This window comes from Salvelinus namaycush, chromosome 3, assembly GCF_016432855.1.
Source record: "Salvelinus namaycush isolate Seneca chromosome 3, SaNama_1.0, whole genome shotgun sequence".
Taxonomy (NCBI): domain Eukaryota; kingdom Metazoa; phylum Chordata; class Actinopteri; order Salmoniformes; family Salmonidae; genus Salvelinus; species Salvelinus namaycush.
In genome coordinates this window covers 51,151,457-51,166,833 of record NC_052309.1, presented here as the reverse complement: position 1 = coordinate 51,166,833, position 15,377 = coordinate 51,151,457, and the positions used below count along the sequence as shown (strand labels likewise).

General features: G+C 41.5%; 1 protein-coding gene across 1 annotated transcript in view; it reads left to right on the top strand.

Annotated features, from left to right (window-relative positions):
- Nucleotides 1–1,614: 1,614 nt before the first annotated feature.
- The window catches only part of rad50 (RAD50 homolog, double strand break repair protein), a 40,621-nt gene continuing 26,858 nt past the window's right edge, over nucleotides 1,615–15,377 (top strand). The window contains exons 1-8 of the mRNA XM_038978339.1: nucleotides 1,615–1,690; nucleotides 4,528–4,679; nucleotides 4,948–5,031; nucleotides 5,264–5,415; nucleotides 12,163–12,348; nucleotides 13,160–13,364; nucleotides 13,597–13,725; nucleotides 14,132–14,297. Of these exons, the coding sequence (XP_038834267.1) occupies nucleotides 4,551–4,679; nucleotides 4,948–5,031; nucleotides 5,264–5,415; nucleotides 12,163–12,348; nucleotides 13,160–13,364; nucleotides 13,597–13,725; nucleotides 14,132–14,297 (1,051 nt within the window). The 5' untranslated portion in view covers nucleotides 1,615–1,690; nucleotides 4,528–4,550. The remainder of the gene's footprint in view (nucleotides 1,691–4,527; nucleotides 4,680–4,947; nucleotides 5,032–5,263; nucleotides 5,416–12,162; nucleotides 12,349–13,159; nucleotides 13,365–13,596; nucleotides 13,726–14,131; nucleotides 14,298–15,377) is intronic.

Sequence of the window (15,377 nt, the reverse complement as noted above, 5' to 3'; positions counted from 1 at the left end):
GAAAATATGATGGACAAGAAAAAAAGGTGAAACATTGAATATGTTTTGAGTGAATATGGAATGGAGGATCGCACAGAACTTTTGGAAAATCTTGAGGAGGAAATGGAACATGACGAGAGTGAGGATGAATTAAATGTGGTGGCAGGTGCAGTGATGACTGCTGAGAAGAAGTTGAGTGTAGAGGGAAGAAGTGAGGTGAGGAAGTTGGGCGTTAAGTGCAAAAACAGGGATACGATCTCCAGTAGTTCAGTGATGGAACTTGTTGAGAGTGAGGGTGAAGTACCTGCAGCGAGGCCAAGGATGATAAGGATGATTTTGCTCCCGTGGGAGTGAGATTTGTAGAGAGAATGATTCCTTGCCTTTTGGTTCATCCATATGTGGTGTAAGGTTAGGTGGAGGAGAGGTTGGGGACTGTTGAGTTGGTGAAGGTAACTCAGAGTGGACTTGTGATGATTTATTGTGTTTCCTCCTCCCAGAGGGAGCAGGCGCTACGGATTGCGAGATTAGGTACAATAATTGTGATATGCTTTTCTCTCCGGTGCAGGGTGATAACGGGGGTGGCATTAAGTGTTGAGGAGGAGCAGTTGAAATTGAAGATTCAGTGTTTGTAACACCCGCTGTTTGGTGAGACGTAGATCCGGTGGGGAAATGGAAAAGACATTATCTGTCATGCTGAGTAGTCACCAGATAAGGTTAAGGTAGTCAGTTATCCTGTGAGAGCTTATGTTACGAAAATATTGCAGCAGTGTGTAGAAGGGAGATGCCTAGATGTGAGAAGTGTGCAGGAGGGCATTTGACAAAGGAATGTGTGGTATCGGTGGAGAAAGTTGTGTGTGTTCGTTTTGGGGGTGACCATGGGGCTGGAGATTGCAGGTGTCCGGTGAGAGAGAGGCAGATTGAGGTTGCCAGTGTTAGAGTAGTACAGGATTCCTGTGAGTAGGCAGAGATCAAGAGAGACTGATGGGAAGTATACATTATGTGTTTCAGTTAAGTGGGATTTTTAGCATTCATAGACATGGTTGTGAATTGTGCTGCAGAAATGGATGGATCGAAAGTCACAGAAAATAGAGGTTGTGGTGGCAGCGGCCGATAATTATTTTTTATTTAACCTTTATTTAACTAGGCAAGTCAGTTTAGAACAAATTCTTATTTACAATGATGGCCTACCAAAAGGCAAAAGGCCTCCTGCGGGGATGGGGGCTGGGATTAAAAATCAAAATACATAAAATATAGGACAAACAGGAATTACTTGGAATTGCAAGGATTTACTGCAGAACAGCTGTAAGGGGTGTTGAGTGGTAGTGATATGCCCTCTCAGACCGTTGGTCTGGAGTAGGACTAGATAGAGTTAAATATTGGAATGGGTGGTGTGGTTTTTAAGAGAGAGGGCAATTTTCCTTTTTTTATTAGTTATTATTGTATCAAAGAATATAATGTAGGTAGGCTTTGAATGGCCTCACGCACCTAAAAGTTGGATGCGATCCGCCAATCAAATCTCAAAGACGAAGATATCAAGTATTTTTTTCTTCCTAGGCCACAACACATCTGACCCACATAGTTTGTGCCTGCCCTCTACTGGACAAAAAAAGTAATAACACCGGTAGTTGCGTTTGATGAGCGGATGCTGCGACGTCAAGGTTTTGGTCAGCGCGGCAAGTCTAGTAAGAACTTTCGCTGCTAAAAAAATAAGGTAATTTTTTCGACATGCTTTATTGTCTCAAGAGGCCTTCGTACACTCTTCTCATTGCAAGTGTTGGTCTTTCTTTAAATAGTGAAAAGTAATTCGCTGTTGGTCTCTAAGCTAACGTTATCTTTCGAAGTTTGCTTGCTAGCTAGCTACCAGTAACGTTAGCTTGTCAGACATTATCTGGTCATTGCTGTTGATAAATCACACATGTCCAAATCGATACGGTGCGTTTGCAATGTTTCCAAATGAATAGCTAGCTTCTAGGTTGCAATATACAGTGTACAAAACATTAAGAACACCTCCCTAGTATTGAGTTTGCCCTCACAGAAAAGCCTCAATTTGTTGGGGCGTGGACTCTACAAGGTGTCGAAAGCGTTCCACAGGGATACTGGCCTATGTTGACTCCAATGCTTCCCACGGTTGTGTCAAGTTGGCTGCATGTCTTTTGGGTGGTGGACCATTCTTAATACACACTGAAAACTGTTGAGCGTGAGAAACCCAGCAGCGTTGCATTTCTTGACACAAGCCGGAGTGCATGGCAGCTACTACCATAAGCCATTCAAAGGTACTTAGATATTTTGTCTTGCCCGTTCAACGTTGAATGAAACACATGCGCAATCCATGTCTCAATTGTATCAAGGTTTAACTTTTTGGCCAACCCGACCAAATTCACATAGAAATGTGAGTTCTAGATATGTTGTTTTTTATTGAAGGTAAGTCTAAGAAACGGTAGGTGTGTTCTGTTAGCTATTTCCGTTCTTCCCGTTAAGTTTCGTTTCAGTTTTGTACACCAACCTTTAACAGCAGAAAATACAATATTTTAGGTTATGGAAAATATATTTCACAGCTGTTTGGATTGTACAATGATAATCTACACTATACAAAACAAGTTGTATTTGTCACATGCGCTGAATACAACCTTAGAGTGAAATGCTTACTTACAAGACATTAACCAACAATGCAGTTAACACTTATTTTTCTTAAGTGAAAAATAGTGCCTTTGGAAAGTATTCAGACCCCTTGACTTTTTCCACATTATTAGTTTACAGCCTTATTTTAAAATTGATTAAATTGTTTTTTTCATCAATCTACACACAATACCCTGTAATGACAAATCAAAAACAGGTTTTTACAAATGTATTAAAATTATTCAGGCCCTTTACTCAGTAATTTGTTGAAGCACCTTTGGCAGTGATTACAGCCTTGGGTGTTCTTGGGTAGGAGACTACAAGCTTGGCACACTTGTATTTGGGGAGTTTCTTGCATTCTTCTCTGCAGATCCTCTCAAGCTCTGTCAGGTTGGATGGGGAACGTGGCTGCACAGCTATTTTCAGGTCTCCAAAGAGATGCTCGATCGGGTTCAAGTCAGGGCTCTGGCTGGGTCACTCAAGGACATTCAGAGACTTGTCCTGAAGCCACTCCTGTGTTGTCTTGGCTGTGTGCTTAGGGTCTTGTCCTGTTGGAAGGTGAACCTTCGCCCCAGTCTGAGGTCCTGAGCAGGTTTTCATCAAGGATCTCTCTGTACTTTGCTCCGTTCATCTTTGCCTCGATCCTGACTAGTCTCCCAGTCACTGCTGTGAAAAACATCCCCACAGCATGATGCTGCCACCACCATGTGTCCCCATAGGGATGGTGCTAGGTTTCCTCCAGACATGACGGTTGGCATTCAGGCCAAAGATGATCACGTTTCTCATGGTCTGAGCGTCTTTAGGTGCCTTTTGGCAAACTCCAAACTCCAACTCCAATGTCCCTTTTACTGAGGAGTGTCTTCCGTTGGGCCACTACTATAAAGGCTTGATTGGTGGAGCGCTGTAGAGATGGTTGTCCTTCTGGAAGGTTCTCTCATCTCCACAGAGGTACTCTGGAGCTCTGTCAGAGTGACCATCGGGTTCTTGGTCACCTCCCTGACCAAGGCCCTTCTCCCCCGATTGCTCAGTTAGGCTGGGCGGCCAGCTCTAGAAAGTGTCTTGGGGGTTCCAAACTTCAACCATTTAAGAATGGAGACCTTCAATGCTGCAGACATTTTTTTGGTATCCTTCCCCAGATCTGTGCCTCGACACAATCCTGTCTCGGAGCGCTACGGACAAGTCCTTCAACCTCATGGCATTGTTTTTGCTCTGACATGCACTGTAAACTGTGGGACCTTATACAGACAGGTGTGTGCCTTTCCAAATCATGTCCAATCTTTTGACTTTACCATAATTGGACTCCAATGAAGGATGATCAATGGAAACACCATGCACCTGAGCTCAATTTTGTCTCATAGCAAAGGGTCTGAATACTTCTGTAAATAAGGTATTTCTGTTTTTTTTAATACATTTTCAACAATGTCTGAACCTGTTTTTACTGTCATTATGGGGTATTGTGTGTAGATTGCTGAGTATTTTTTAATTGCATCACTTTTTTATAAGTTATTTTTTCATCCAAGCACTGTACATGCTTGTTTTGTCACATTGAAATTAGACACTAGAATTTTAGGAAATGGCGGAGCGATTTCTGCATAGCGCATCTTTCACCTGTCTCCTCTCCTTCATCTACACTGATTTGAAGTGGACATCAATAAGGGGTCATAGCTTTCTCCTGGTCAGTCTGTCATGGAAAGAGCAGGTGTTCTTAATGTTTTGTACACTGTGTAGAGCTAAACGCATTACATCACAGGATAGGTTAGATAGCGAACGTTAAACAAAGATCTGACCCAAACTGTCAGTGGGGTCACACGAGACTAGGGGGTGTTTTCACGAGCCAGTTACATGCATGTTTGCCCATTCAGTAATTACATTACTTTTGCTATTAGAAGTTGGCATCTGCTGAGAATGCTAATTTAAGCTTTTGTTCCCCAGCTGAACCCAATAAAGGTGCAAAGATGTCAAGAATTGAGAAGATGAGCATCCTCGGTGTGAGGAGCTTTGGAGTGGAAGACAAAGACAAACAAGTCATATCATTCTTTAATCCCTTGACTGTGTTAGTGGGACCCAATGGTGCTGGTAAAACGGTAGGTTGCATGATATTTATACCACTTGTATGCTGCCCTGCAAAAAAAAAATTGCATCACATTCATTGACATTACCATAGAAAGGGATCATGAGGCGATAAATGCAAACCGTTATCACACTTCTTGATGGGACAGTGGGTGCGAGATGCATAGTATTGCATGATTTTGACCTAGCCTGCTTCCATTGGTCGGTGTACATTGCAGACAGTTAGCTATGCTGGTACATTCAAGGACTTATTTTAATCCACTTTTTTCCCTCTGGCCGCAGACTATCATTGAGTGTCTGAAGTATGTAACAGCTGGTGAATTTCCCCCAGGAAGCAAAGGGAATACATTTGTTCATGATCCTAAGGTGAGGACCTCTGTCTGTCTTGGTTGGCTTTGCAAGTGAGTTTGTTCATACATCAATGCAAAGCAGAGAAATATGAATGTTTGTCAACATTATTCATAACAAAGGCCTGGAGTTTTTTTCTCGTCAGCGAAAACCCAGGACTCGTTTTCATAGCATCCTCCTTGACATACACAGTTCCTAGGCCCTGGTTGTCATGCATAAGAGGTACCTAATATTGTCTTTGGTGTGTTAGGATGCTCATGAGACTGACGTGCGAGCTCAGATCCGACTGCAGTTCACCGATCTAAATGGAGAGAAGGTGGCAGTTCAAAGGTCCATGCAGGCAACACAGAAGGGCAAGAAGACTGAGTTCAGAAGTCTGGAGGGGGTCATCACCAGGATCAAGTGAGTTTAAGTGTCACTCTACCTTAACCACAGAATATGTTCAAGAGAAGTGGCAGGCACTATATTGTACACAGGACCGGCCCACCCATTAGGCAGGTGCCTAGGGTGGAAAGTTGACGAGGGGGACGTTTTCCGAGCTAAGCTGATCGACACACCTCCAACAACACAACGCGTCACATAATTCTCTCCGAAAACATATACACATTATATGGATTAGGGATATACATTTCGGTCAATTTTGCCGCCGACAAATTGACCCTCATTAACCCGTCAAACAAACGGTTTTTAAAAATCCTTGCCGTGAAATGACGTGACCAACAGAACATACTATCAGAGATCTGTATATAATGACGAGATGCTTATATTTCCGCCCTAGCAATGCAAGTCGTCCCAAGGCGGTAAGGCAGGCGACAAGCTTAGGCCCAAAATAAACCCATAGAAACGCATTGGGCTTATTTCGGACTCTTGTTTCGCCGCCGCCTCTGATACTATGCATGCATACAAGGACCGGACATTTTTTGTTAAGAGCTTAATGGAAATGCAACAATAGCAAACAATAGCAAGCCTTTCGTCTTACAGTCAAAAGGCTATAGCATATTATTGAACATGCAACTACTGTAATGAAGCAGCTACTAAAATGCAATTAGTGGAAAACACAGTTCTAAACAGCGTACCTAATGTGAGCAGTTCCATATGTGACAGAGATGAACATCTCTGTTAGAAACTTAGTGGGGTAATCCAATAGCAACAACTATGACGGATTTCTAATATGACTAGGATTGTGCTTTTGGCTTCTGGACAACGGAATAAAGTTGATTTGAAAACCAATAGAACAGGAGAGAATTGCTGGTTAATGGCATGAGGAAGTCTTTCTAAAATAATTTCCTCGTTTCTATGGATGGATTTGGCAAGGCTACTTTGAGACAAGGTAAGACACTCCTCATTATTTGAAGTAAAGTAAAACGTTCAGGTTTCAAACAATTCTACTGCCTCAAGCTCCCATTGCAAAGTGGTGGGGCACGTGCTGATTGTCAGCGGTAAACAGGCTATTGCCTATGCACCCAAATGGGTGGCATGCTTTAATTACGAGTTAAGATATAGAAATAGCTCCTTTTTAATCATAGCCAGCAAAGTTAACACGCGATTGCATTTAGAATTGTTATTTGTTGCGCAATAACTGGGCTTACAAAAGCAGGTTTCATTCCAGTACATGCTTTTTGAGGAGCTACTGTCGCACTGTCTGACAGGTGATAGGATATTCCGCTCCTCAAACTAGGCTCTGTGCGCGTGTGATAAATAAGATGCATGACAACAAATACACACGCCTCAAATAAATGCAGCACAATTATGCCAATTAACCTATAGACCGATAAGCATGACCGGTCAAATTTATTTCCGGTATTAACATCCATATTATGGGTTATTTAGGTGAGCTTCTTTGCCGCCCCATGATAAGCTGTGCCCGCTGAAGTCAGGGTCTCAAAATTATTTTATATTGTCCATGCCCAGAGCGCCTCTCCAGTGTGCTGTTGGAGAGTCCTCTAACATAAATCTTTATAAAAACAAACAAAAAACAACATTTTAGGCATTTAGTAGATGCTCTTATCCAGAGTGACTTAGAGGAGCAATTAGGGTTAAGTGCCTTTCTCAAGGGCACATCAACACATATTTCACCTAGTCGGCTCAGGTATTCGAATCGGCAACCCGTAGGTTATTGGCCCAACACTCTTAACCGCTAGGGTACCTGCCGCACCTAAACTATGCTTGTTCTCTATTTTTACATTTACATTTTTGTCATTTAGCAGACACTCTTATCCAGAGTGACTTACACTAGTGAGTTCATACATTTTCTTACTTTTTTCGTACTGGTCCCCCATAGGAATCGAGCCCACAACCCTGGCATTGCAAGAGCCATGCTTTACCAACTGAGACACACAGGACTCTATGTCTAAAATCATGTAGCCTACAGGCTACTACTCTTTACTATGTGGTTTTTCTGTAGCCTACAGACTGGAGACCGTATTTATGACAATGTTATGAGACAGACATTTATTTTTGTATTTTCTTTACATCACGCATATTAGGGATGTAATGATTCACCGCTACACATCAGTCCCGGTTCAGATGTGTAAGATAGGAGTGCATTGGTCCGCGGGACCCCAAACCGATCCAAATGATGCAATCCAAATGCAACATGCATTGGTCAGAAAATCTATTAAAATGTTACGAATCGCCCATTCACCAATTTTTATTGGGGCTGAAATTAATTTATTTCTTCCTTCCGAAAATACAGCTGTTCTCTCCATCAGTGTTGAACTTATCACATAATTATGTTGACAGTCATTGATCTACAAGTCATTTTTCATGCTGAAAATCCCAGGCAATATTAGTAGCCTAGTCAAACAGCTGCGAACAGCGCGCTTCGATTTGTGACCATCGAGAGCGTCACCTTCGGCATTCAAATGTTTGTAAAATGGCTTGCGCAAAGTTATGCTTTATTAGTTGAGCGTGACAACCAATATATAGTTGAAGTCGGAAGTTTAGATTGACTTAGGTTGGAGTCATTAAAACTCGTTTTTCAACCCTCAACAAATTTATTGTTAACAAACTATAGTTTTGGCAAGTCAGTTGTGTCATGCATAAAGTAGATGTCCTAAGTAATTTTTCCAACAATTGTTTACAGACAGATTATTTCACTTATAATTCACTGTATCACAATTCCAGTGGGTCAGAAGTTTACATACACTAAGTTGATTGTGCCTTTTAAACAGCTTGGATAATTCCAGGAAATGATGTCATGGCTTTAGAAGCTTCTGATAGGCTTATTGATATCATTTGAGTCATTTGGAGGTGTACATGTGGATGTATTTCAAGGCCTACCTTCAAACTCAGTGCGTCTTTGCTTGACATCATGGGAAAATCAAAAGAAATCAGCCAAGACCTCAGAATAAAAGATTGTAGACCTCTACAAGTCTGGTTCATCCTTTGGAGCAATTTCCAAACTCCTGAAGGTACCACGTTCATCTGTACAAACAATAGTATGCAAGTATAAACACCATTGGACCAGGCAGCTGTCATACTGCTCAGGAAGGAGACGCGTTCTGTCTCCTACACCATCCCAACTGTGAAGCACAGGGGTGGCACCATCATGTTGTGGGGGTGCTTTGCTGCAGGAGGGACTGGTGCACTTCACAAAATAGATAGCATCATGAGGAAAGAAAATGATGTGGATATATTGAAGCAACATCTCAAGACATCAGTCGGGAAGTTAAAGCTTGGTCGCAAATGGGTCTTCCAAATGGACAATGAGCATACCCAAGCATACTTCCAAATGGCTAAAGGACAAGAAAGTCAAGTTATTGGAGTGGCCATCACAAAGCCCTGACCTCAATCCTGTAGAAAATTTGTGGGCAGAACTGAAAAAGTGTGTGCGAGCAAGGAGGCCTACAAACCTGACTCAGTTACACCAACTCTGTCAGGAGGAATGGGCCAAAATTCACCCAATTTATTGTGGGAAGCTTGTGGAAGGCTACCCAAAACATTTAAACCAATTAAACAATTAAGGCAATGCTACCAAATACTAATTGAGTATATGTTAACTTCTGACCCACTGGGAATGTGATGAAAGAAATAAAAGCTGAAGTAAATGATTCTCTCTACTATTATTCTGACATTTCACATTCTTAAAATAAAGTGGTGATCCTAACAGACCTAAGACAGGGTATTTTTACTGGGATTAAATGTAAGGAATTGTGAAACTGCGTTTAAATGTATTTGGCTAAGGTGTATGTAAACTTCCGACTTCAACTGTATGTCTGCTGCATGAAGCAAAGTAGAATATTTAATGTAGCCAAAGATTATAAGGTCCTGACCAACACTTTGGTTCCTACCCTGTCACAATAACGCCTCTGTAGTGATCCTATTAGTATTCTAATTCTATGAACACCTCTTGGCTTTATAATTCGTTGTCATGTCAAACAAAACTGTATTCAAAGTGCCCACGATTACATTCTAGCTATATAGTTAGAATAATCATTATTTCCATGATTCCAACAATTTCCCCCAGGTGTTTTGATCAATATCACAAGTCAAATCACAATGGTAATATATAGTTGTTTTTTTTGCTCATATCATGCAGCCCTACGTGTTGATGTCAGGGCTCTGTCCAGTCAAGTTCTTCCACACCGATCTCGAAAACCATTTCTGTATGAACCTTGCTTTGTGCACGGGGGCATCGTCATGCTGAAACAGGAATGGGCATTTCCCAAACTGTTGCCACAGAGTAGGAAGCACAGAATCATCTAGAATGTCATTGTATGCTGTAGTATTAAGATTTCCGTTCACTGGAACTAAGGGGCCTAGCTCGAACCATGAAAAACAGCCTCAGACCATTATTCCTCCTCCACCCAACTTTACAGTTGGCACTATGCATTCGGGCAAGTAGTGTTCCCCTGGCATCCGCCAAATCCAGATTTGTCCGTCGGACTGCCAGATGGTGAATTGTTCATCACTCCAGAGAGCGTGTTTCCACTGCTCCAATGGTGGCGAGCTTTACACCAATCCAGCCGACACTTAGCATTGTGCATGGGGATTTGCATGCTTGTTTGCAGCTGCTCGGCCATGGAAACCCATTAAAAAAATATCTAAAGATACTGAAGCAGCAAACTTTGTGGAAATTAATATTTGTCATTCTCAACTTTTTTTACAGGCCACGACTGTACATGATTTCATAGTTTTGATGTCTTCACTATTATTCTACAATATAAAGATAAACCCTTGAATGAGTAGGTGTGTCCAAACTTTTGACTGGTGCTGTATAGTGATGCACCGATATGACATTTTTGGTCGATGCCGATATCCAATATTTTCCTTGCAAAATAAAACCAATACCGATATTTACAATGTTAGTTGCCTTTTTAAGCATTCTAGAACAGTTAAATAGTTAACACACACATGGACGCAGCGGTCTAAGGCACTGCGTCTGTGTAAGAGGTGTCACTACAGTCCCTAGTTTGAATCCAGGCTGTATCACATCCGGCTGTGATTGGTAGTCCCATAGTGCGGCGCACAATTGGCCCAGCATCGTCCGGGCCGTCATTGTAAATATGAATTTGATCTTAACTGACTTGCCTAGTTAAATAAAGGTTACACAAACACCACACTGACCAAAAAAGTTATTTTGTTGGCATTGACATGTCCCCATTACCAGAAACATAATCAAAACCTATTTATTTCACTTACTTGCTGTTACGTTGTTCATTTGTTCAGTCGTTTCATTCTCAACCAGGATTTCTATGGAATGCCGTTTGGGTCGTTGTGTGTCAAAAAAGATACACAAAACTTGTTTCAGTAGCTATAGTTAGCTAGCTAACTATATCGCTAGTTGTCATCTAAAATAACCCTAATTTATAAGACAGTTATTTGATTAATGGTAGTCGGACCATCTTGCAAACTGCAAATTCCACTATTGTGCCTAATCCTTATTGTGGCTAGCTTCACAACTCAACCTGGTGCGGTCAAGCCTCACTAGCCAGATGAAGCTAGTTGGCTGCTTATAACGTTAGCTCAATTTCAATAGGCGAACAACAAGTGGCAAACTAGCTAATACTTAATCACAAGGATTCCTAAATCATTGCTAAGAATAATAAAAATGACTGCAGGTTCTACTGGTCATTGTTTTCAGGCTGTTTTGTATTGGTGCTAGCTAGGTACCAAGCTAAAGCAAGCTACCCCAGAAGTTGCGGTCGAACAAATTATGCTTTACTACCAACGTTGTATTGTAAACGCATCGTTCGTGGCCGGTGTTTGCTTGTTTGCAGACTTTTCTGTACAGCTTTGACAGTGCTACTGTATCTTTTTTGACACGCAAAGACCCAAATGGCGTTCCATAGCATGTATGTCGATATGCACGTCAGCTTTGAAATCGGTTTTGCACATCGGGGCGTTATACTAGACTAGATTCCGATATGTTCACTGATATATCGTGCATCCCTAGTACCGTATATACACTACCGTTCAAAAGTTTGGGGTCACTTAGAAATGTCCTTTTTTTTGAAAGAGAAGCACACTGGTGTACTTGTCTTTTGCTCAGTTGTGCACTGGGGCCTCCCACTCCTCTTTCTATTCTGGTTAGAGCCAGTTTGCGCTGTTCTGTGAAGGGAGTAGTACACAGTGTTGTACGAGATCTTCAGTTTCTTGGCAATTTCTCGCATGGAATAGCCTTCATTTCTCAGAACAAGAATAGACTGACGAAGTTCTTTGTTTCTGGACATTTTGAGCCTGTAATCAATCCCACAAATGCCGATGCACCAGATACTCAACTAGTCTAAAGAAGGCCAGTTTTATTGCTTCTTTAATCAGCACAACAGTTTTCAGCTAAGCTAACATAATTGCAAAAGTGTTTTCTAATGATCAATTAGCCTTTTAAAATGATCAACTTGAATTAGCTAAAACAATGTGCCATTGGAACACAGGAGTGATGGTTGCTGATAATGGGCCTCTGTACGCGTATCTAGATATCCCGTTAAAATCAGCCGTTTCCAGCTACAATCGTCATTTAGAACATTAACAATCTCTACACTGTATTTCTGATCAATATGATGTTATTTTAATGGACAAAAAAATTTGCTTTTCTTTTAAAAACAAGGACATTTCTAAGTGACCCCAAACTTTTGAACGTGTGTGTGTGTGTGTGTGTGTGTGTTTTTGACTGCACTGGATATTTTTTAAACTTTGATGCTTTCCCAGGCATGGAGAGAAGGTGAGCCTGAGCTCCAAATGTGCAGAGCTGGACAGAGAGATGATCTCAGCGCTGGGTGTGTCCAAAGCTGTCCTCGACCATGTCATCTTTTGTCACCAAGAGGAGTCCAACTGGCCCCTGGGAGAAGGGAAGCCCCTCAAGAACAAATTTGATGCTATCTTCTCAGCTACAAGGTACTCTTAGAGTAGTGTTGTTCAGAGTCACACTTCTGCCCATTTTATTGGAACTTAGCTGTCTTTTCTGTGGTTAGTATTGCTTTACTCACAACAGCATGTTGTGTTAGCTACTGCTACTCTCTGTTCATCATATATGCATAGCCACTTTAACCATATGTACATACTATCTCAATCAGCCTGACTAACCGGTGTCTGTATGTAGCCTCGCTACATTTTATAGCCTCGCTAATGTATATAGCCTGTCTTTTTACTGTTTTATTTCTTTACTTACCTATTGTTCACCTAATACCTTTTTTGCACTATTGGTTAGAGCCTGTAAGTAAGCATTTCACTGTAAGGTCTACCTACACCTGTTGTTATTCGGTGCACGTGACAAACTTTGATTTTATTTCACATGGGAATTTAATTTGAAATTCTTATTCAATTCTTGAATTGGAATTAGACAGTTGAATTGTTTTGTAAAAATATGAATATTTGTAAATGAATTGAATTCGAATTCAATATTATAAAAAATTTACTCCACAGTTTGTTTCCACTTGTACGTCTATATTTCCAGTATAGCAAAGCTGTTTGAAGCGTGACATGATCAGCCTGAAAGCCTAAGGGAATTATATTGGAACTGGTGGAATTGTTGGGGATCATATTGAATTGGGAATGTCATTTATGGAATTGAGAGGAATTTGAATTAAATGGAATTTATAGCGAGAGGTAATTTAATTAGATTAGAATTTGTGGAATTGACCCCAACCCTGATGGATATAAAGGATTTAGCTGTGAACCAACAATTTCCCCTCCCTCCCCTTGTCAGGTACATCAAGGTGCTGGAGACGCTGAGGCAGCTGAGGCTCAAGCAGTCTAACGAGGTGAGAGAGTGCCAGGTGGAGCTGAAGTTCCTGAAGCTGAACAAGGAGAAAGCCCTCGAGATCAGGGAGCTGCTTGCCAGCAAGGAGACCCAGATGGCCTCCTCCAAAGATGCCGTACAGAAGATAGAGGGCCAGATCGAACCCCTGGAGGTGTGACCTCATTCCATAGAGAATTCGTTCTAGACAACATGATTGGTTTACATCTGCTTATGTTAGTGTTTTATAGAGTGTTATTTAGAAGCCAATTTAGATGCTAAACAAATTGTTTTTGTCCTGTCTAAAAAATAGCCTACTTAGAGTAACTCAATTTAAATGTAGGCATGCAATGGAAAAAGTCTAGATTTATACCGCTTATTATGCATTTCTACCTGGTTTATTTCAGAACCGACTGGTTGACATTGATGAGAATCTGGGAAAAGTGATGAAGCTCGACAACGACATCAAGGCTTTAGACAGCCGGAAGAAGCAGATGGAGGAAGACAACCAGGAACTGGAGGAGAAAATGGAGCAGGTGTGACAGACGCATTTCACCAGAACATAGTGTAGAGCACTATTCCATTGTCATCAATGGAGAACACCTTTATAAGTGTGTTTGTGAGCCCAACACCTGCTAACAAAGAACCAATAGTCCATTCTGAGAAGAGCTTAATTAGCATATAGGAAATGCACTATAATCTCAGCGCTATTAGATAACGAATTGGACTCTGCAGCTTTACATTTACAGATGACAAGTCAGTACAGTACAGATCTTTATTCAGACAATATCTTGTAATATTTTGGAACTATCTCCCTTTCATGCATCCATCTTTCCTTCATCCTTAATGGTTGTGTCCCTGTCATGTCCAAGACCTGTTCCAATCCATCTGTGTGGCCTGTGTAACTAAAGCCCTGTTGTGTGGCTGCGTGGCCGAACTCAGGTGTTCCAGGGCTCAGATGAGCAGCTGCAGGAGATGTACCAAAATCACCAGAGGACAGTGAAGGAGAAGGAGAGGAGGTTCACAGAGTGCCAGAGGGAGATGGAACGAGCCGGGAGAGAGTGCCAGAGACTCAACCGCCTCCAGTCCGACCTTCTAGTTGAACAAGGTGTGACATTGGAGTGACTACACTATATAACCATGAAGAGTTCTATGTTGGGTGCATATAAGTCATGTTATATTTCAGTTTTCAGTGTTTATTTGCTTTATCGATGCGCTAGACCAGGGGTCTCCAACCTTTTCTAGTATGTGAGCTATTTAAAAAAAGAAAAAAATACTTATTGTGAGCTTTCAAATCGGCACATTCTTCTTTTCTTTACCCTGCAACTCTTTCCCGGGTCCTTGGTGTGTAAGACATGTATTTGTTTCTGTTGTATTCTCAATATTACAATTATTCATAGAGAAACAACACAAATGGAAGGTGGAAGAGTCCATTTCAATGCTTAAAGAGAAATTCCACCCTAAATGCATCATACCAGCTGTATTTTGAAAGTTATTCATCTTGAGAACTTGATTTCTGACATGCAAAACATTTTTAATATGACATGATTTTTGGGGGAAGTCTACCACCCACAAGATGGAAAGGAAGACCCAGAGTTACCTATGCTGCAGAGGATACGTTTGTTAGAGTTAACTTCACCTCAGATTGCAGCCCAAATAAATGCTTCACAGAGTTCAAGAAACAGATACATCTCAACATCAACTGTTCAGAGGAGACTGCGTGAATCGAATGCATGGTTGAATTGCTGCAAAGAAACCACTACTAAAGGACACCAATAAGAAGAGACTTGCTTGGGCCAAGAAACAGGAGCAATGGACATTAGATCAGTGGAAATCTATCCTTTGATCTGGGGTCCAAATTGGAGATTTTTGGTTCCAACCGCCGTGTCTTTGTGAGATGCAGAGTAGGTGAACGGATCTCCGCTTGTGTAGTTCCCACTGAACCATGGAGGATGAAGTGTTATGGTGTGTGGATGGTGACACTAGCAATGATTTATTTAGAATTCAAAGCGCACTTAATCAGCATGGCTACCGCAGCATTCTGCATCCCATCTGGTTTGTGCTTAGTGGGACTATCATTTGTTATTCAACAGGACAATGACCCAAAACACACCTCCAGGCTTTGTAAGGGCGATTTGACCGAGGAGAGTGATGGAGTGCTGCATCAGATGACCTGGCCTCTACGATC